Source organism: Notamacropus eugenii, chromosome X (assembly GCF_028372415.1).
Source record: "Notamacropus eugenii isolate mMacEug1 chromosome X, mMacEug1.pri_v2, whole genome shotgun sequence".
Lineage (NCBI taxonomy): Eukaryota > Metazoa > Chordata > Mammalia > Diprotodontia > Macropodidae > Notamacropus > Notamacropus eugenii.
The window spans coordinates 95,591,700-95,613,315 of NC_092879.1; the positions used below are offsets into that span (position 1 = coordinate 95,591,700).

At 41.3% G+C, this 21,616-nt stretch overlaps 1 protein-coding gene across 2 annotated transcripts in view; it reads left to right on the top strand.

Annotated features, from left to right (window-relative positions):
- LRCH2 (leucine rich repeats and calponin homology domain containing 2) overlaps positions 1–21,616 on the top strand; it is an 89,137-nt gene that overhangs the window by 11,763 nt on the left and 55,758 nt on the right. For both annotated transcript variants that reach the window (XM_072626780.1, XM_072626779.1), the window contains exon 2: positions 18,960–19,104. In XM_072626780.1, the coding sequence (XP_072482881.1) occupies positions 18,960–19,104 (145 nt within the window). The remainder of the gene's footprint in view (positions 1–18,959; positions 19,105–21,616) is intronic.

Sequence of the window (21,616 nt, forward strand, 5' to 3'; positions counted from 1 at the left end):
TTTGCCCCATTCCATTTCTCCCTTTCTCCTCCCAATATCTTTCTCTCTCACTGCTTAATTTCATTTATTTAAGATATGATCCCATCCTATTCCATTCACTCTGTGCTCTGTGTGTGTGTGTGTGTGTGTGTGTGTGTATGTATGTATGTATGTAATCCCACCAACTACCCAGATACTGAATAGTTTCAAGTTACAAATATTGTCTTTCCATGTAGGAATGTAAACAGTTCAACTTTAGTAAAGTCCCTTATGACTTCTCTTTGCTGTTTACTTTTTCATGCTTCTCTTCATTCTTGTGTTTGAAAGTCAAATTTTCTTTTCAGCTCTGGTCTTTTCATCAAGAGTGCTTGAAAGTCCTCTATTTCATTGAAAGACCATTTTCTCCCCTGAAGTATTATACTCAGTTTTGCTGGGTAGATGATTCTTGGTTTTAGTCCTAGTTCCTTTGACTTCTGGAATATCCTATTCCATGCCCTTCGATCCCTTAATGTGGAAGCTGCTAGATCTTGTGTTATCCTGATTGTATTTCCACAATACTTGAATTGTTTCTTTCTAGCTGCTTGCAATATTTTCTCCTTGACCTGGGAACTCTGGAATTTGGCCACAGTGTTCCTAGGAGTTTCTCTTTTTGGATCTCTTTCAGGCGGTGTTCTGTGGATTCCTTCAATACTTATTTTGCCCTCTGGTTCTAGAATCTCAGGGCAGTTTTCCTTGATAATTTCATGAAAGATGATGTCTAGGCTCTTTTTTTTTGATCATGGCTTTCAGGTAGTCCCATAATTTTTAAATTGTCTCTCCTGGATCTATTCTCCAGGTCAGTCGTTTTTCCAATGAGATATTTCACATTATCTTCCATTTTTTCATTCTTTTGGTTTTGTTTTGTGATTTCTTGGTTTCTCATAAAGTCATTGGCCTCCATCTGTTCCATTCTAATTTTGAAAGAGCTATTTTCTTTTTCTTTTTTTTTTTTTTATTAAATTTATTTATTTAACTTTTAACATTCATTTTCACAAAATTTTGGGTTACAAATTTTCTCCCCTTTTATCCCCTCCCCCCCCAAACACCAAGCATTCTAATTGCCCCTATGACCAATCTGCTCTCTCTTCTATCATCCCTCTCTGCCCTTGTCTCCATCTTCTCCCCTGTCCTGTAGGGGCAGATAGCCTTCTATACCCCTTTACCTGTCTTTCCCATTTCCTAGTGGCAAGAACATTACTCGACAGTTGATCCTAACACTTTGAGTTCCAACTTCTCTTCCTCCCTCCCTCCCCACCCCCTCCCCTTGGAAGGCAAGCAATTCAATATAGGCCATATCCGTGTAGTTTTGCAAATGACCTCCACAATAGTTGTGTTGTATAGGACTAACTATATTTCCCTCCATCCTATCCTGTCCCCCATTACTTCTATTCTCCTTTGATCCTATCCCTCCCCATGAGTGTCGACCTCGAATTGCACTCTCCTCCTCATGCCCTCCCTTCTATCATCCCCCCCACCCTGCTTGTCCCCTTATCCCCCACTTTCCTGTATTGTGAGATAGGTTTTCCTACCAAAATGAGTGTGCACTTTATTCTTTTCTTTAGTGGAATGTGATGAGAGTAGACTTCATGTTTTTCTCTCACCTCCCCTCTTTATCCCTCCACCAATGAGTCTTTTGATTGCCTCTTTTATGAGAGATAATTTGCCCCATTCAATTTCTCCCTTTCTCTTCCCAATATATTTCTCTCTCACTGCTTGATTTCATTTTGTTTTAAAGATATGATCCCATCCTATTCAATTCACTCTGTGCACTCTGTCTCTATGTGTGTGTGCGTGTGTGCATGTGTGTGTGTGTAATCCCACCCAGTACCCAGATACTGAAATGTTTCAAGAGTTTACAAATATTGTCTTTCCATGTAGGAATGTAAATAGTTCAGCTTTAGTAAGTCCCTTATGACTTCACTTTGCTGTTCACCTTTTCATGGTTCTCTTCATTCTTGTGTTTGAAAGTCAAATTTTCTTTTCAGCTCTGGTCTTTTCATCAAGAATACTTGAAAATCCTCTATTTCATTGAAAGACCATTTTTTCCCCTGAAGTATTATAGTCAGTTTTGCTGGGTAGGTGATTCTTGGTTTTAGTCCTAGTTCCTTTGACTTCTGGAATATACTGTTCCATGCCCTTCGATCCCTTAATGTAGAGGCTGCTAGATCTTGTGTTATCCTGATTGTATTTCCACAATACTTGAATTGTTTCTTTCTAGCTGCCTGCAGTATTTTCTCCTTGACCTGGGAACTCTGGAATTTGGCCACAATGTTCCTAGGAGTTTCTCTTTTTGGATCTCTTTCAGGCGGTGTTCTGTGGATTCCTTGAATATTTATTTTGCCCTCTGGTTCTAGAATCTCAGGGCAGTTTTCCTTGATAATTTCATGAAAGATGATGTCTAGGCTCTTCTTTTGGTCATGGCTTTCAGGTAGTCCCATAATTTTTAAATTGTCTCTCCTGGATCTATTTTCCAGGTCTGTTGTTTTTCCAATGAGATATTTCACATTATCTTCCATTTTTCCATTCTTCTCTCTTTGTTCTGTGATTTCTTGGTTTTGCATAAAGTCATTAGCCTCCATCTGTGCCATTCTAATTTTGAAAGAACTATTTTCTTCAGTGAGCTTTTGAATCTCCTTTTCCATTTGGCTAATTCTGCTTTTGAAAGCATTCTTCTCCTCATTGGCTTTTTGAACCTCTTTTGCCAATTGAGTTAGGCTAGTTTTCAAGGTGTTAATTTCTTCAACATTTTTTTGGGTCTCCCTTAGCAGGGAGCTGATCTGCTGTTCATGCTTTGACTTCATGTCTCTCATTTCTCTTCCCAGCTTTTCCTCCACCTCTCTAACTTGATTTTCAAAATTCTTTTTGAGCTCTTCCATGGCCTGAGCCCATTGGGTGGGCTGGGACACAGAAGCCTTGATTTCTGTGTCTTTGCCTGATGGTAAGCATTGTTCTTCCTCATCAGAAAGGAAGGGAGGAAATGCCTGTTCGCCAAGAAAGTAACCTTCTATAGTCTTATTTCTTTTCCCTTTTCTGGGCATTTTCCCAGCCAGTGACTTGACCTCTGAATATTTTCCTCACACCCACCTCACCTCCTGATCCTCACAGCCCGTGTTTGTGGTCTGAGATTCAAATGCTGCTTCCAGCCTCAGGGCTTTTGGCGGGGGCAGGGCTGCTATTCAGTATGAGATTATGTTCTGGTGCTGAGGTCGGGGCAGAGCCACCTCTCAGGCTCAGTTCCCTCAGGGGGTTTATGCACAGACCTTCCGCAATGGATTCAGGCTCCCGCCCGCTTGGGGAGCCCCTGTCTGCAGCCACCTCTCAGCTTCTACCTCCCGGGGTGGGGCCTGAATTATGGGGGCACCCCAGTCCCCTCTCGACCCGCCAAAGAGACTCTCTCACCCACCCCTGTCACCTGTGGGTGGAGGGACTTGTGCGGCCCGCTGGAGATCCCGTCCCTGAAGCCTGCTCGGATCTGTTTCTCTCGGTGCCGCAGCAGTGGCCGCAGCAGGTCTGGGCTGGGCTTTGTGTCTGCAGCGCGACGGACCTTTTGCGAGAGGTTTGCAGATCCCTCTGTGGGTGGAGGGGACCCGCGTGGCCGCTGGAGATCCTGTCTGTGAAGCCTGCTCGGATCTTTTCCTCTCAGTGCCGCGGCCGCGGCAGGGCTGCACTCAGCTCCCAGTCCCGGCGCCCAGTCCGCAGCACGAAGGACCCCCCCCGCGAGAGGTTTGCAGGTCTCTCTGGAACAGAAATCTCCCTCGCTCCAATGTTCCGTGGCCTCTGGGTGCGGAATTCGCCGTGAGTTACTTCCCTGTAGCCATTCTATGGGTTGTGGGTTCAGAGCTATGTGTATGTGCGTCTTTCTACCGAGCTATTTTCTTCAGTGAGCTTTTGGACCTCCTTTTCCATTTGGCTAATTCTGCTTTTGAAAGCATTCTTCTCCTCATTGGCTTTTTGAACCTCTTTTGCCAATTGAGTTAGCCTGTTTTTCAGGGTGTTATTTTCTTCAGCATTTTTTTGGGTCTCCTTTAGCAAGGTGTTGACCTGCTTTTCATGCTTTTCTTGCATCTCTCTCATTTCTCTTCCCAGTTTTTCCTCCACCTCTCTAACTTGATTTTCAAATTCTATGTCTTTCCCTGATGGTAAGCATTGTTCTTCCTCATCCAAAAGGATGGGAGGAGATATCTGTTCACCAAGAAAGTAACCTTCTATGGTCTTATTTCTTTTCCCTTTTCTGAGCATTTTCCCAGCCAATTACTTGACTTCTGAGTTTCCTCTCCCCACCCACCTTGCCTCCAGATCCACCGAGCCAGTGCTTGGGAGCTGAGATTCAAATGCTGCTTCCCAGCCTCAGGGCTTTCGGCAGGGGCGGGGCTGCTGTTCAGTGTGAGATTAAGTTTAGGTGCTCAGGTGGGGGCAGGGCTGCCACACGGGGCTCAGTTCCCTCAGAGGGTTTATGTGGAGACCTTCAACAATGGATCCGAGCTCCTTTCTGCTTTGGGAGCCCCTGTCTGCTGCTGCGTCCTGAGGGGACCTGAGTCATGAGGACACCCTGCTCCCCTCTCATCGAGCTGAAAAGACCCTCTCACTGACCTTTGGTGCCTGTGGGTGGAGGGACCTGCATGGCCACTGGAGATTCTGTCCCTGAAGCCTGCTTGGATCTGCTCCTCTCGGTGCAGCAAGGCCAAGGCAGGCCTGGGTTCTGCTCCGGTCTGGTGTGGGACGGACCTTTGGTGTCAGGTTTTCAGGTCTCTGTGGAACAGAAATCTAGTCCACTCCATTGTTCTGTGGCTTCTGCTGCTCCAAAATTTGTTGGGAGTTCTTCTTTAAAGATATTTTATGAGCTATGGGTTAGGAACTAGCATATGTGTGTCTTTCTACTCCACCATCTTGGCTCCTCCTAGCTTTGAGATTTTACAATTCTCAAGTCTGCCTGATTCCTGATTGGCAGTTAGGTTGCATAGTGGATAGTGTGCTGGACTTGGCAAAAGCTCTGAGTTCAAATCCTGCTTCAGAATTTATTAACTCTCTGACCCTGGGCAAGTCATAACCTCTTTCAACCTCAGTTTTCTCACCTGTAAAATGAGAGGATTGGGCTTGCGACCCTCTGCAGTTGCTTCTAGCTTTAAATCTATGATTCTTCTTCTAGCCATTTTAGGAAGGGTTAAGCTTCAGTTATTTGCAAAATTAGTTTATATGAAACTCCTCATTGCCAGAGTGTTAGAGAAATGAAATAGTACTAGTCTTTGGTTCTAAACTGTGTGACAGAAGTGTGATTTGGATATGCTTGATAAAGTCCAGAAGAACTCGTCAAAATGATAGTATAAAATCTAGTTATATTGGCCCAATGAGAAAAAGTGAAAGAAGCTAGAAGAAATGACCAGGTACCAGAAATGCACTTTAAGTATTTGACGACATATTGTGAATCATGGTAAACTTGTCTCTGTTGCCTGTGTTTGTTGCTTGTGGGGACAGATAAAAAGGGTACGAGTGCATTTAGGGAGGGAGAAATTTAAGAAGAATTTTTGGGCTCTGAAAATGACACCATATGCCAGCCTCTTGTGTTCCTTGGCAACTGTGACCTCGACACATTAGGGATGACACATCCTGAGCATTGGTCTGTGTAGACTTCCTTTTCTTCCCCTGATTTCCTAATGCTTTCATGCTTTAACAACCTACTAGATTGATTTTTAACAGTCTACCAAATATGTATGGGTGTTCCCAGGTACTCCAGCACAAACTGTACTGCTTGGTCAAAGACTGGCAAAACAGAATCAGGAAACTCAGAAATGTCTGACAATTGAATTATTAACATGGTGCCCTATTCAGAGGCACCATGCATCATATTAAGGGGAGCATCAGTAGCTCGTGGCATGCAGGAGAGAGTTATTTCAGTGTAGTTATTCCAGGGGATGGTGATCTCTGTTCCCAGGCAAAACAAGGAGGTCAGAAGTTTCTTTGCTTTCTTGTGTCCTCACTCCCTTTCCCCTTTTGGGTTCTCCTGGATTCACTAGTTTCCTTGCACCTTTAAGCTCCCCTCCAGTTGTCATCCTTCATCCAAGCCTGCCTTTTTCATGTTCCCCAAAACACAAAACCACTTTCCCCAGTCACAAATTCCATTTCCACTACTCAGTAACAGGAAAAAGGCAGTGTATATGATTAAAGGGTTTCACCTGGGTGCCCGTTGTCTACACCCTCACCTCTTTCTTTTCCTACCAGGAGAGAAGAACAGGAGGCTACAAATTGGCACCACACCAATTTCTGAAAGATGACTAATCCTTATTGAAAAGTGTCTTTTGGGCTGCCTTCAACCGGACATCCTAGAAAGCAGAGTCATGTGCCACTGGTAATAGTCCTGTGCCAATTTATTTGCCTTGACCTCCTGTCTAATCCAGCAAGCATTTATTACGTACCTATGGCCGTGGTCAGGGTACTGTGTTAAATACAACAGAGACAAAACAGCACAGCTCCTTCCCTCCAGGAGCTTGTACTATCCTAGGACAGGGTCTCTTAGCCTGGCGGCCACTGATAGATTTTAGGGTGTCTGTGATCTTGAATGAGAGAAAAATGACTTCTCTATTTTCATTCACTTTTAACTGAAATTTAGTATTTGTTTCAATTATGAATGTTGTTAATAAACCACAGTAGTTGTGACTGTGTCAGCAGTTGAAATGACAGATATTTTCATATAAAATTAAAGTTGCAGCACATATATTGTGCCATTATTTACATTTATCCTGACTTTGGAATCACTGTAATTGTTAATCCGTCTACTGGATTGCATATTACCTCCAGAGACATGCTCCTGGAGTGGAGCTGGCCCCTTCCTGGAGTCCCTAAGTTTCATCTGACTGCTAAAGGGATCCGTGACACTCAAAATATTTAGAACAAGAACCCTTGTCTTTGGAAGATAAATATATGTCCACACGAGTTGGGCGGAGGGGGTCAGAAAGGGCACATGGAATGAGACTTAATGCTGGGAAGGCCTGGAAATGTGGAGGACAGTGTAGACCCTACACAGATGGAAGAAGGAAGGTTGCAGCTAGGGAACAGCTAGCTAGTGGGTAGATTTGGCTAGAGTGTTGAGAGTTTGAGGGGAAGTCATTTGTGTGAGCTAAATCTGGAAAGACTGACTGGAGCCAGATCAGAAATGACTTCAAAAGAGAAGCTGAAAAGTTTGCATTTCATTCTAGAGACAACAGGAAACCAATGAAGGCTCTTAAACAGGGGAATGATCTGGTCAGCCCTGTGCTTCGGGAATGATCTCTTGGCAGCTGTGCTAGAATCCACAAGTCCAGTTAGGAATCTGCTGTAACAGTCCAGGCCAGAGACAAGAATGACCCATACTTAGTGGTGGCCATCTGAGCAGAGAGAAGGGGATGGGTGCAAGAGATGTTGTGGAGGCAGATTTGACAAAACTTGGCAGCTGATTTGATAGGGGAGGTGAGCAAGAGGGAGGACTGGAGGATGACTTGAAGGCTGTCCGCCTTGATGACTGAAAGACAGTAGTGGCCTCAGTAGAGATATGGACACTCTGAGAGGGAAGTGGGTCTGGGGGGAGGAGAATGAATTCCATTTGGAAATGTCCGGCAAGAGGCATTCAGTGAAATAGCATGTAGACCAAGCGCTCTTAACCTGGGATCTAGTGCATTTTTTAAAAAAATATTTTGATAATAGTATTTCAGGACAATTGGTTTTTTTGGTAATACTTTGTATTTTATTTTATGCATTTAAAAATATTGTGAGAAGGGCTTCCCTAGGCTTTGCAGCTGGGGTCTTTGACACTTAAAAAGTTCAGAACCCTTGCTGGACAGAGAAATCCTAGAGTTTTGTATCCTAGGCTGTTCTATGCCATGCTCACCAATTTCCCATTTAGCAACAAATGGTAGAGCTCTCGGTGGCATCTCTGGCTCCTTTAAGTGTTTTCATACTGCTCTGCCTTTCAGTTTCAACCTTGTTGTGGACCTTAATCAGCCACATGTTTTCCTATGAAAAAAGGCAAGCCAGAGGCTTACTTCAACATATGTGTATTATGTTTGCATTTGACTAGCCTGGAAAAGCCAGAGGTGCAGAGAGAGACCTGCCAGTTGACCGTGTAGTGTGTAAGCCTGTCACATGATCTACTTGTCCCATCCCCAGCCTCAGCATTATTAAGAGGTTCTACAGGAAAAGGGTGGGTTTACTTTGCGGCTGATTAACATGCCTTTCAGCACTTTTAGCTAAGAAGGCCGATGATTTGTTAGAGTTTCTTGTTGGGAAGGAAAGTCTGGTAGAAATGTTGACAAACAGCTGCCAATCGTGTGGCACTGGCTCTCTGCTCTCTGTGTGAAGGCCCCTCCTTTGATTGTGCCCAATAGCTACACAGATAGATAGCCCGTGTCGTCTGTGTTCTGGTCAATATCTGTGTCTTTTGCTTTTAGTATCAGGGTTTTTTTTTCCTTTTTTATTTAGCTTTGGGTTGGTTTGTTTTGGCTGCTTCTTACAGTTTTTTTTCTCAAAATGAGCACTCCACCCCCTATTGCTGCTTTTTTGTTGTTGCTTTCCACAGCTGGTACTTGTGCCACATATTCCAAAGTGGAATGATAAAATTTCTTCACTCCGTGATGCTCCCATAATTGATATTTTATCTCATTATGGCATATCTTCAAAATCCGTGAGCCGTGCATTGCATTTATCCCATGGGGCTTCAGTGCTATTGGCTGACTTTATTATTTTGTTCTGATCGATAGGATAATGACTTCTCATGAGTACCCAGTCCGGAAGTCACCTGTCTCAGCATAGGGCATCTGTTAAAAGCAGATGCCAAAACCATGAACTTGTCATTTCCTGTCAGGCTCCAGCAGCAGAGTTTCCATTGCTTCCAAGATGTTCTGGAGGTTGCCCCCTCTTTGCTGTTACTCTTGACATTTCTTCTAGATGAGAAAATAGGGAAGGAAGTAAGACTTGAGAAGATATTAATCATGTACGTGCTGTATTATTGCCAAGTTAACAAGGAATATGACTTTTCTTTTTTGTGTTGATACTGGAAAGCTGAACGTGTGATTGGAGCTAAATTGTTAGGTTTTTTCTAAAATGTTTGCTATAATTTGTATAAAGTTCTAATGATACATACACTGGACCAAACTGTGTACAATGCTGTTCAATAAATGGAAACATTTACCTTGTCGTGAGAACCGGGCATATGTCTTTCTACATCTTTTTTTTAATCTTGGATGTGGTGATAAGAAATTCTTTGGGTTGTTATTATAAGTGTATCATCTGCTAGGCCAGGATTTCCCCAAGTGTTTTCAGTCCATACCATCCCTAAGAACTTTTGGGAACAGGCCCATGTGAAGAGAGTGTTGAAAGTGATTGATAAGTGCCAGTCTTTTGATAAGGTAAATTGCAGGGTAACAAATGTTAAGTAATCTTAGAATTTTGACTAGAGTCATGTATGTACTCAAGGGCTTTGTTTTTCAAAATCTTTTCTCTCCTTTTTCCTGGTGTGATTCATCTAGGTTAGGGGCACTGAGTGGGGCAGAAACTAGGGCTGATCTAGAATGGGGAAGAAAGACACAAGGTCTTGGGAAATTTAGGAGTGACACTTGACTGGAGTTTTGACTGGAATTAGAATTCACTTATCTACATTCTAGTCTCTAAAAGCTTAAGGACACAGAGGTTTGATTTGGGGTTCACAACCTAGTCTAAGGGTCAAATCTCATATCTTTCTTGAGTCAGATCAGCACATTGTAGATCCCAAGGACTTGTCAAAGGGTAGTTGATAACAGTACTTAACCATATAATGGCTCAATTCTTCTCTTTCTTAACTACATATTATCATTTTTGTGATATACAGGATAAATTAGAGATGATAAGTAGAGGGAAGTCACTAGCATTAAGGGGGATCAGGAAAAATTTCTTGTAGAAGGTGGGATTTTACTTGGGACTTAAAAAGAAGCCAGGAGGCAGAGATGAGGAGGGAGAGCATTTATCATAATATTAACTTTATTAATATAAGGAACCTATAATACCTTGAGATAAAAGTTTGTCTCTACCTTAGCTTTTATCAGTCAATAAGTATTAAGCTCCTGTTTTGGGCCAGTTGCTGCTCTAGGTCCTGGGGATACAAATATAAAGAAGAAAGTTAGCCTTACTGTCAAGGTTCTTACATCCTATTGGCGAAGACAACACATCTAATTATATAAAGAAGAGGGATTCTGTGAGTTTCTAGAGGCAGTAGGGATCCAGTGGAGTTGAGAAGATGGAGGAGTGATGTGGTCATATCAGCAGGAAGGGGAACTCCCTTTTGATGGCTGTGTGGCAGATAGACTGGAGCAGGGAAAGGCCATTAGGAGGCCATGACAAGGAGGCCAGGTGGGGATGACGAGGGCTTGTACTTCGGCAGATTGTTCTTCTTTTTGACATCTTCCTTTGAAGCTCCTGGGGGCGTAAAACAAAACTTGTGTCCAATTGCTTTAGATTATTTATTACCAATCGAGGCAGGCTGTCAGCAATCTTAGACCCAGTTTTTAGCAGAAAAGGTACGTAGCGATCTATCTCTTGTCAATCCACTGCCAACATTACTTCTAATGATTTATGAAGATTTCTTTCGTTTAAGTAAGCATTGTTTCTTAGGGAGTCCTTGGGATAGCTTTTACTACTCAGAAACTGCAACAAAATGAGAAGTTTAAGGAATGTTGCCAAGATTACTTCATTGATCCTCAGATGGAACTCTTGGGAAGATGTGTTTTACTTGCACCAAAAGCAGTCTCTATACACATGGTGTCCAGATCCCAATTAGTGTGAATAGCGAATCCCCTGAGGTGTCTGAATTTGCTCTATTAGAAGTTGTTATGTATATGATAATTGATTCCAGCCCAAAGGAGCTACACCATCAGCATTTGAATAGTGCGAACCGAATAATGCGATGACTTCAGGGGATTCGTTATTTATACTCATCAGGATCTAGCTATTAATGTCTCCTGAACTAAATGTTACTTTTCCTGACCCTTTTCAAAGGATAGAGATATCTCCCCTAAAGAAAGAAGGCTTGGAAGATATTGTGGAGCCTTAAATGTCTCCTCTCTCCATTTGCTGTTGCTGTTCAGTCCTTCAGTGTTGTCTGACTCTTTGTGACCCTACAGACCATAGCACACCAAGTCCTTCTGTCCTTCACTGTGTCCTGAAGTCAGGTCAAGCTCATTTTCTATTGCTTCCATGACACTATCTACTTATCTCATTCTCTACCATTTTCTTCCTTTTGTCTTCAATCTTTCCCACCATCAAGGTCTTTTCCAGTGAGTCCTGTTTACTCATTATGTGGCCAAAATATTTAAGCTTCAGTTTCAGTATTTGTCCTTCGAATGAATAGCCTGAATTAATTTCTTTAAGTATTGACTAATTTGATCTCTTTGTTGTCCAAGGGACTCTCCAAAGTCTTCTCCAGCACCACAATTCAAAAGCATTGATCCTGTGGTGCTCAGCTTTCCTTATAGGCCAGCTTTCACAGCCTACATTGCTGCTGGAAAAACCATAGCTTTGACTCTGAAGACCTTTGTTGGCAAGATGATGTCTTTGCTTTTTAGTGTGCTGTACAGATTTGTCACAGCTTTCTTTCTGAGGAGCTAGTGTCCTTTAATTTCAGTTGCTGTCTTTGTTGTCTTTGATCAGTGATCTTTGAGTCCAAGAATGTAAAATCTGACACTCCTTCTATTTCTTCTCTCTCTTTTTGCCAGAAAGTGATGGAACCAGTTGTCAAGATCTTAGTTTTTTTTTTAATGTTAAGCTTCAATCCAGTTTTTATACTTTCCTCTTTCACCCTTATGAAGAGACTTCTTAATTCTAATTTACTTTCTGCCATCAGAATGGTATCATCTGCATATCGGAGATAGTTGAAATTTCTCCCATCAACCTTAATTCTGACTTTTGATTCATCCAACCTGCCATTTCAATGATGTATTTTAAATAAGTAAAGGGGCACTATATAGCTTTGTCATACTCCTTTTCCAATTTTAAACCAATCAGTTGTTCCATGTTTGATTCCATTTCGCTTTCTTGCTTTCCTTTTTCTTTGGGATATTTTTTGTTGCTTCCTCCTGTACAATAGTGTGATCCTCTGTACATGATTTTTCAGGCACTTTGTCTGCCAGATCTAATCTCTTAAATCTGTTTGTCACTTCCACTTCATATTCATAAGAGATGCTATTTAAGTCATACCTATATGGTCCTATAGTTTCCCCTACTTTAGTCTAACTTCTAGTCTAAATTTTGCAATAAGAAGCTCCTGATCTGAGACACAGTCGACTTTCTCTGTCGTACAACTGCCCTAGCGATCTTCCTCAAATGTGGCTCTAGGTACACTGGGCTTTTTTCCCCATTAAGCTCCAGTACCATCCTTGGTAGGGTGCCTTACTGGTGCCCCGAGGCACTTGGGCTTCCTGCTCTCAGGTAACCTTGCCTGTTTTGATCAGTCTTCCATATCCCTGTTTATTTGCTTGTTGTCTTCCCTGTGAAGATACAAGGTCATTGGAGGCGGGGGTTGTTTCTCAGCTTCATCCACTGCAGTTATAGTAATAAAAACAATAACTGGCATTTATAAAGTAGTTTAAAGCTTACAAAATATTTTTCATACATTATCTCCTAATAACCCTGTGAGGTAAGGACAGTTATTTTTACACTGTTTTTCAGGTGAGGAAACTGAGGCCCAGAAAGACTGTGTGGTCGCAGAGTTGGGAACTGGGATTTGAGGTCCCATATGTCCCATGGACATAGGTCCATGACTCCAGCAGTCTTTCTGTTACATTGATACATGGGTTGCAACCATGTTAGAGTCATTCCTGTGCCTATCCTTATCATGAGTACTGCAAGGCAACGTGACCAAGTTCAGGGAGATGATGCTTCTTGTTGCTTTTAGGGCCTCTGATTTGGCTCTCTGAGGAGGACCTAGGAGCCCATGGGCCATTTATTTTTTTTTAAATTTATTTATTTATTTAACTTTTAACATTCATTTTCACAAAATTTTGGGCTCCAAATTTTCTCCCCCTTTGTCCCCTCCCCCCACCCCAAAACACCGAGCATTCCAATTGCCCCCATCACCAATCTGCTCTCTCCTCCATCATTCCTCTCTGCCCTTGTCTCCATCCTCTCCTCTGTCCTGTTGGGCCAAATAACTTTCTATACCCCTTTACCTGTATTTCTTATTTCCTAGTGGCAAGAACAGTACTCGACAGTTGTTCCTAAAACTTTGAGTTCCAACTTCTTTTCCTCCCTCCCTCCCCACCCCCTCCCTTTGGAAGGCAAGCAATTCAATATAGGCCAAATCTGTGTAGTTTTGCAAATGACTTCCATAATAGTTGTGTTGTATAAGACTAACTATATTTCCCTCCATCCTATCCTGCCCTCAATTACTTCTATTCTCTCTTTTGATCCTGTCCCTTCCCGTGAGTGTTGACCTCAAATTGCACCCTCCTCCCCATGCCCTCCCTTCCATTGTCTTCCCCACCCTGTTTATCCCCTTATCCCCCACTTTCCTGTATTGTAAGATAGGTTTTCATACCAAAATGAGTGTGCATTTTATTCCTTCCTTTAGTGGAATGTGATGAGAGTAAACTTCATGTTTTTCTCTCACCTCCCCTCTTTTTCCCCAAACTAAAAAAGTCTTTTGCTTGCCTCTTTTATGAGAGATAATTTGCCCCATTCCATTTCTCCCTTTCTCCTCCCATATATTTCTCTCTCACTGCTTGATTTCATTTTTTTTAAGATATGATCCCGTCCTCTTCAATTCACTCTGCACACTCTGTCTCTATGTGTGTGTGCATGTGCATGTGTGTGTGTGTAATCCCACCCAGTACCCAGATACTGAATAGTTTCAAGAGTTACTAATATTGTCTTTCCATGTTGGAATGTAAACAGTTCAACTTTTATAAGTCCCTTATGACTTCTCTTTGCTGTTTACCTTTTCATGCTTCTCTTCATTCTTGTGTTTGAAAGTCAAATTTTCTTTTTAGCTCTGGTCTTTTCATCAAGAATGCTTGAAAGTCCTCTATTTCATTGAAAGACCAATTTTTCCCCTGAAGTATTATACTCAGTTTTGCTGGGTAGGTGATTCTTGGTTTTAGTCCTAGTTCCTTTGACTTCTGGAATATCCTATTCCATGCCCTTCGATCCCTTAATGTAGAAGCTGCTAGATCTTGTGTTATCCTGATTGTATTTCCACAATACTTGAATTGTTTCTTTCTAGCTGCTTGCAATATTTTCTCCTTGACCTGGGAACTCTGGAATTTGGCCACAATATTCCTAGGAGTTTCTCTTTTTGGATCTTTTTCAGGTGGTGATCGGTGGATTCTTTCAATATTTATTTTGCCCTCTGGTTCTAGAATCTCAGGGCAGTTTTCCTTGATAATTTCATGAAAGATGATGTCTAGGCTCTTTTTTTGATCATGGCTTTCAGGTAGGCCCATAATTTTTAAATTGTCTCTCCTGGATCTATTTTCCAGGTCAGTTGTTTTTCCAATGAGATATTTCACATTATCTTCCATTTTTTCATTCTTTTGGTTTTGTTTTGTGATTTCTTGGTTTTTCATAAAGTCATTGGCCTCCATCTGTTCCATTCTAATTTTGAAAGAACTATTTTCTTCAGTGAGCTTTTGAATCTCCTTTTCCATTTGGCTGATTCTGCTTTTGAAAGCATTCTTCTCCTCATTGGCTTCTTGAACCTCTTTTTCCAATTGAGTTAGCCTGTTTTTCAGGGTGTTATTTTCTTCAGCATTTTTTTGGGTTTCCTGTAGCAGGGTGCTCATCTGCTGTTCATACTTTGCTTGCATGTCTTTCATTGCTCTTCCCAGTTTTTCCTCCACCTCTCTAACATAATTTTGAAAATTTTCTGAGCCCTTTTTGAGCTTTTCCATGGTCTGAACCCATTGAATAGGCTGGGATACAGAAGCCCTGACTTCCGTGTCTTTCCCTGGTGGTGAGCACGGCTCTTCCTCATCAGAAAGGAGGGGAGGAGAAACCTGTTCACCAAGAAAGTAACCCTCTATAGTCTTGGTTTTTTTCCCTTTTCTGGGCATTTTCCCAGCCAGTGACTTGACCTCTGAATATTCTCCTCACACCCATCTCGCCTCTGGATCCTCCCAGCCAGGGCTTGGGATCTGAGACTCAAATGCTGCTTCCCAGCCTCAGGGCTTTGGGCAGGGGCAGGGCTGCTATTCAGTGTGGGATCAAGTTCAGCTGCCCGGGTGGGGGCAGGGCCGCCTCACGGGCTCAGTTCCCTCAGGGGGTTTATGCAGAGACCTTCAACAATGGATCCGGGCTCCTGCCTGCTTGGGGAGCCCCGATCTGCTCCCACCTCTGCTGCTGCCTCCTGAGGGGGCCTGAGTCATGGGGGCTCCCCACTCCCCTCTTGACCCGCCGAAGAGACCCTCTCACCGACCCTTGTCACCTGTGGGTGGAGGGACTCGCGAGGCTGCTGGAGATTCTGTCCCTGAAGCCTGCTTGGATCTGCTCCTCTCAGTGCTGGGCGGCCACCGCAGGGCTGGGCTCGGCTCTGCGTCCGTAGCATGAAGAACCTTTTGTGAGAGGTTTTCAGGCTCTCTGGAACAGAAATCTCGTCCGCTCCGCTGTTCTGTGGCTTCTCCTGCTCCCGAATTTATTGGCAGCTCTTTTCTACAGATATTTCATGGGCTGAGGGCTCGGAGCTAGCGTATTTGTGTGTTTCTACTCCGCCATCTTGGCTCCGCCCCCCCATGTGTCATTTAACTGCCATAGTGCTTGGCAAGTAGCAGGTGCTTAAAAGCTGTGTCATTGCTTCATTTACTTTTTGTCTTCTGGTTTCTTTATAGTATGAGTGTTATCATGGATTTTACTGTTTGGTTCCTCCAATTGCATACGAACTTGTTAGCCCTTATAGAATCTTGCAGAGTGCCAAAAGCTAAGTTAATGTTGATAGACAATTTAAAAACCGTGATTTGTTAGCACCTTTTGTCCCCTTCTCAGCCTCTAAATACAGAAGAGGACTTCATAGTACTGAAGGCTCCTCCATATATTTCTATTACCTGAGTCTCTGGGACTGAAGAATTCATCCTGTGGTGGCGAGGGTACTTGGTGGTGAGCCTGGAGAGTACCACCTTCTCTCTGCTTATAACTAGGTGGATCCTTAGATAGCAGGCACATTTTGTTACTGAGGCTATACACAAAACCTTCCAGTTTGCAGTCCACTGTGCCAGCCTTTGAGGATTCAGGCAATGAAAAAAGCATCCCAGTACACGACTTTAGCGGAAGAACTTTGTCATCTATTCAACTCATAGGAAAGTTTATCACTGAGCTTTTTTGGGGCGGGGGGAGAGGGAAAAGTTGGGGGGAAGCATAAGGTGCTACCATTGTGAAATATTTCAAGAATGTGAACAAATAGGTTTCTTTGCTGCTTTCTTAGCTCCCCTTCTGTGGAGCTACTTTCGTGCTCTTCTTTTGGCAGACTTATTAAACCTCTACAAAGGATGTTTTTGCTCTTTCAAAATCTGAGGCAAATTGGAAGTAGACTTTGTTAATTAGAGGGTTGGTAATTAGCTAGTATTTTTATTTTGACTATAATATGTATTATTTTCTTCAACTCCACTAAATTAGAATTATTCTGCAGTTTCAAAGTGGTGTTTATAAAAGAAATAGAAAACCTCCTGCCGAACTTGGTTAAGCACATTTAATTAGGTAGCCTGGAGATGCCTGGAAGTATCAAAGTCTCCTGAAGGAACTTGCAAAAAATTTTTGTCAGAGATATTGAAATGCTCTAGGTTCTCATTGTAGTTGGGAACCAGGAACGCATCCTCCTTCAGTGCAGGACACAAAAGGTAGACCTTCTCTGCAGCTGAGAGTCTTTGAGTACTGTCCCGGTACTGATAGGGGAAGGGACTTGCTCAGAGGGTCACACAGCCTGTAGCTTGTATATGTATGTATAGCACATGTACCATATATGCACATACATGTATATGTATGTGCATGGAAGTACATAGTATATGCACGTGTATATGTGTAGTGTATATGCATGCTCTGTGCATATATATATGTGGCTATGTGCTTTATGTGTCAGAGGTAGGACTTAAAGGTAGGTCTTCCTGGTTCTGAAGACCATTCTTTTTATACTCGAAAATGCTAGCTCTTGTTGACAAAATCTGTTTCTATTTATTAAAATAACAATGTTTGTGTTTAAGTTAATAATAAAAAGAAAATTAAAAATGTGTAGGTTATAAAATATTTACTTGTTATTCTAAAACTGGAGAGGCAGCATGCTAAGCTCAGCATTTGCAGGGTTGGACTTCAGGTCCTTTGAGCCACACAAGCTTCCCCTTTCAGGACCATGGGTAGTTCTTGAAGACTCACTTGTAGGGCAGGGAGGGTCCTAACTAGGAGCATCCCACCCTGATGTAGTCAGAGCTTTGGACCAGTGTACTGTGTTCGCTAGCTCTCATTTCATATTCATTAACCCCCTTTATACAATCTGGGATGAAAACATGGGACTTTTTCTAGCATAATTCTTCTTCCTCACCATCAATATCATTGTATTAATAACAACATACTAATAACAATAACATGTATGTAGTGATTTTGTTTTTTGTTGCTTAGCCATTCTTCAGTCATGTCTCTTTGTGACTTCACTTGGGGTTTTCTGGCAGAGTTACTGAAGTGGTTTGTCATTTCCTTCTTCAGCTCATTTTACAGACGAGAAAACTGAGGCAAACAGTGTAAAGTGACTTGCCCAGAGTTAGAAAGCTAGTAAGTGTCTGAGGACAGATTTGAACTCAGGAATATGAGTCTTCCTGACTCCAGGCCCTGCACTCCGTGCACTCTGGCACCGCCTAGTGGCACCTTTCATTCTATTCCTGCACAATTGTCTGAGAGAGAGAGAGAGATGGAAGTCCAGTCCCCCTGAATCTAGATAAAGAAACTGAGGCCTACTTCCTATTGCCCTGGGCTTACCTTTAGCAATGTCACTTCCCCAGACACCCTATGGTGACTCAGATTAAGGAGGAATGTTGTAAAAGCAGAGCAGAGGAGTTTAGGTTTGATGTGATAGTATACTTTAGTGGATAGAATATGGGATTTGGAGTCAGAAGACTGGGATTTGAAACCTGACTGTGCTGTTTACTAACAGTGTGGCCTTAGACAAGTCATTTTGCCTCTATGGGCCTCAGCTTCTTCCTCTCTAAAATGAAGAGGATTGGACTAGATGATCACTAATAACTCTTCTAACTCTAAATCTGTTTCCCAGGAAGGGAATGCTATGTTTGAAGTAGTGACTAGGAGAAAAAAAGGAATATAAATGGAAAGTGTAGCATGAGAGGCTGTTGAAATAAAACAGGATTGAGAGGATGAAAGTTTGAAGTAGGGTGGTAGCAGCAAGAGTGAAGATTTAAAAGGTAGGTCTTGGAGATACTTTGAAGGAAGATGACCCCATTTCATTCTATTCAGATGGCACCAAGTCAGGTATTATCTCTTTCTTGACTCTTTCCCCTCCTTCTTCCACCCAAAAGCAGGCCTTCATTTCTCATATTTCCCATAGCACTTGGCCAGGCCCTTTCCTTTGCACTTTTTTCTTTGTCTCCTTTACCATAATTATTTATGTAATTGTCCTTTTCCCTATTAGACTGTGAAGCAGATTCTGTCATATCCAAACGTTTTTTTTTTATTTCTGTTATCTAGCACAGTTCCATGTACATAATAAGAAAATGCAATATATCTTATTTATTTGGCACTCACTGAAACATAATACTCATATCAAATCCAAAATGTCAATAAAAATACCTCCCATGAGTGTGTTTTTGAAGGATATGTTTCTCTTCTTATCTTCTAGGTCACAGCAGATAGTGTTTTAATCCGTTGTAGCTTACATTTCATGTGTATCTATGAATAACTCTGATTACAATAGCTATAGTTTTGCTTCTAACACTCAAATAAAAACAAACTTTCATTTTCAGATCTTTCAAGAAATCGATTTACAGAGATTCCTTCGGATGTCTGGTTATTTGCACCTCTTGAGACCCTAAATTTATATCACAATTGCATCAAAGCCATTCCTGAAACCATAAAAAACCTGCAGATGTTAACATACCTTAATATTAGGTAAGCACACCTTTTTCCCATAATTTTTGTTGTTAACTCAGATTGTTATCCATTCTACTATCTGGGGAATGTTTGGTTCCCGTTGACACAGGATTTTGCTTATATTCTGTGTGTTTTGTCTTGTTTCCCTTATTCATGCTGATGTAAGAAGGGTTGAGGTGGGAACTGGAGAGTAGTAGTTTGGCCAAACTTTGAACCCATCAAAGGCAAATGAATAGTATCGATGCAATCCCCTTGAAATGGTTCTAGTGTGAGTTACCGCATAGAATTCATTTCTTGCTGGATTTGTTTGAGTGGGAGATAATCATTTTTCTTCTAATTATCACATTTATTTAGCTGGCATTCAGGCCGCATAGTCAATAACATTTTTCTTTTTGGTGTGATCTGTCAGTTTTTATACTCAAGTTCTCATTCAAAAGTTCTTTTGAATGAATTATCCATCACTATGTTTTTTAAGCAAGAAAGTAATGCACACAAAAGCAAAGGACAGAAGTAAATGAATCAGCTAATTGTTGGGTTTGGTGCAGGAGCCTCTTATTACAGACAGTGCAAAGTAGAGGAACCTTAGAGTTTGGGTGTCTAATCCTTATTAACTTCTTTGTTCAAGTCTCCTTTTCTTTTCTACATGGTATAGGTTATGTTAGGCAAGAACTTCTGAGAGAAGCTTTATGGTTTTAAAAAAAATTTAAATAAAATTTTTAAATTTAAATTTTTAAATGTAAATTTTTAAAAATTAAATTTAAATTTTTAAAAAAATTAAATTTAAATTTTAAACATTTTGAAGTATTAATAAAGTTTCTACACTGGCTGTATGATTTATTTAAGTAAAGGGAAGCTAATGTTGAAAGCTTTGTGGCTATAAGATGTGCTTTTATACAGTATGGATTGGCAGGACTCGAGAATTTTTTCCTATCCCCTCCTTTTTTTTTTTGAATAAAAGAGACTACCAGGTAGAAGTTTCCAAGTAAAGAATACCAGAGTAGTAGTAGTTTGGACATATTAAATTGTCACATTTTATATTGGAAAATTTAGTTTATATTGCCCATGATATTACTACTCTTGTACCTTAGGTTCAAATTGTAGGGACTTTTATGACTTGCTCAAGATCACATAGCTAGGAGGTGTAGGAGACAGGATTTGAGCCCAGGTTCTTAGACTATAAATCTAGTATTCATTGGATAGCATTGAGACAATTACATATTTAATGTATCCTGAAACAAATAGTAAAGTACCTTTACAAAACTCCCTTAGTCATTAAAGAATGCAGGTACAAGATCTTCCTGAAGCTGAACGGGGGAATGGTGGAGAACTTCACCTGCTTAGCACCTACATCTCTGTTAGGATCCTTCATTAGTTTGTTCAAGTCCTCTGCTGCTGGGATATCTTATTTCCTGGCTCCGTGGTGTATTAGGGACAATCTGGGACTCCTTGGTTGGTGAATGTTAACACTGCAGTCTTGGATGTCCCTTGGGTTTCTTATGTGGTCACAAAGCCCAATGGAAAACCTCTCTTAAAAGCCCCATTTCCTTCCCAGCACTTTCCTTGATGTACTTCTCAGGCATACTGCTGACACCCATCTGTCACTAATTTGAAGAGTAAGAGTTTCTCAGATAACGTGAGAGACCAGACCTGTGATTTCGCCATGGTGTGACCCCACCTTCACCAAGGCAGCTTGGCGGCTTTGCTGTAATTCATAGTCCTAAAGCGTTTCCTGGTGTAGAAGTGTCCAAAGTCCAGGGGAGCCAGATTAAAATATAATTTTAGTTCATCTGAGAGGCACGAGATGATATCTCAACATTATTTTAATTTGTATTTCACTAATCAGTGGTAATTTAGAGTATTTTTATATGACTTAGATATAATTTTGATTTCTTCATTGAAAAACTGCCTGTTCATATCCTTTAACCATTTATCAATTGAGGAGTGATTTGTATTCTTATAAATTTGACAGAGCTCTTTATATATTTGAGATATAAGATCTTTATCTGAGAAACTGTTTATAAAAATTTTCTCCCAATTTTCTGTTTTCCTTCTAATGTTGGCTATATTGGTTTTATTTGTACAAAATCTTTTTTTATTTAATGTAATAAAAATTATTCATTTTATACCTCAAAATATACTATATCTCTTAAATTGTTCTCTTAGTCATAAGTCTGATAGGTAATGTGTTCTGTGTTCTTCTAGTTTTCTTATTATATCTCCCTTTATGTCGAGGTCGTGTATCCATTTTGACCCTATCTTGATAAATAGTGTAAGATATTAGTCTATGCCCAATTCCTGCCACACTGCTTTCTAGCTTTCCCAATATTTTTTGACCAAATAATGAACTCTTATCCCAAAAGCTTAAATCTTTATATTTGCCAAATACAAGGTTACTGTAACTATTTCCTACTGTGTGTTGTATGTCTCCTTTATTCCACTGATCTACCTTTCTATTTCTTAGCCAGGACCAGATAGTTTTGACAATTATTACCTTGTAGTATAGATTAGGATCTGGTGCTGCTAAACCTCC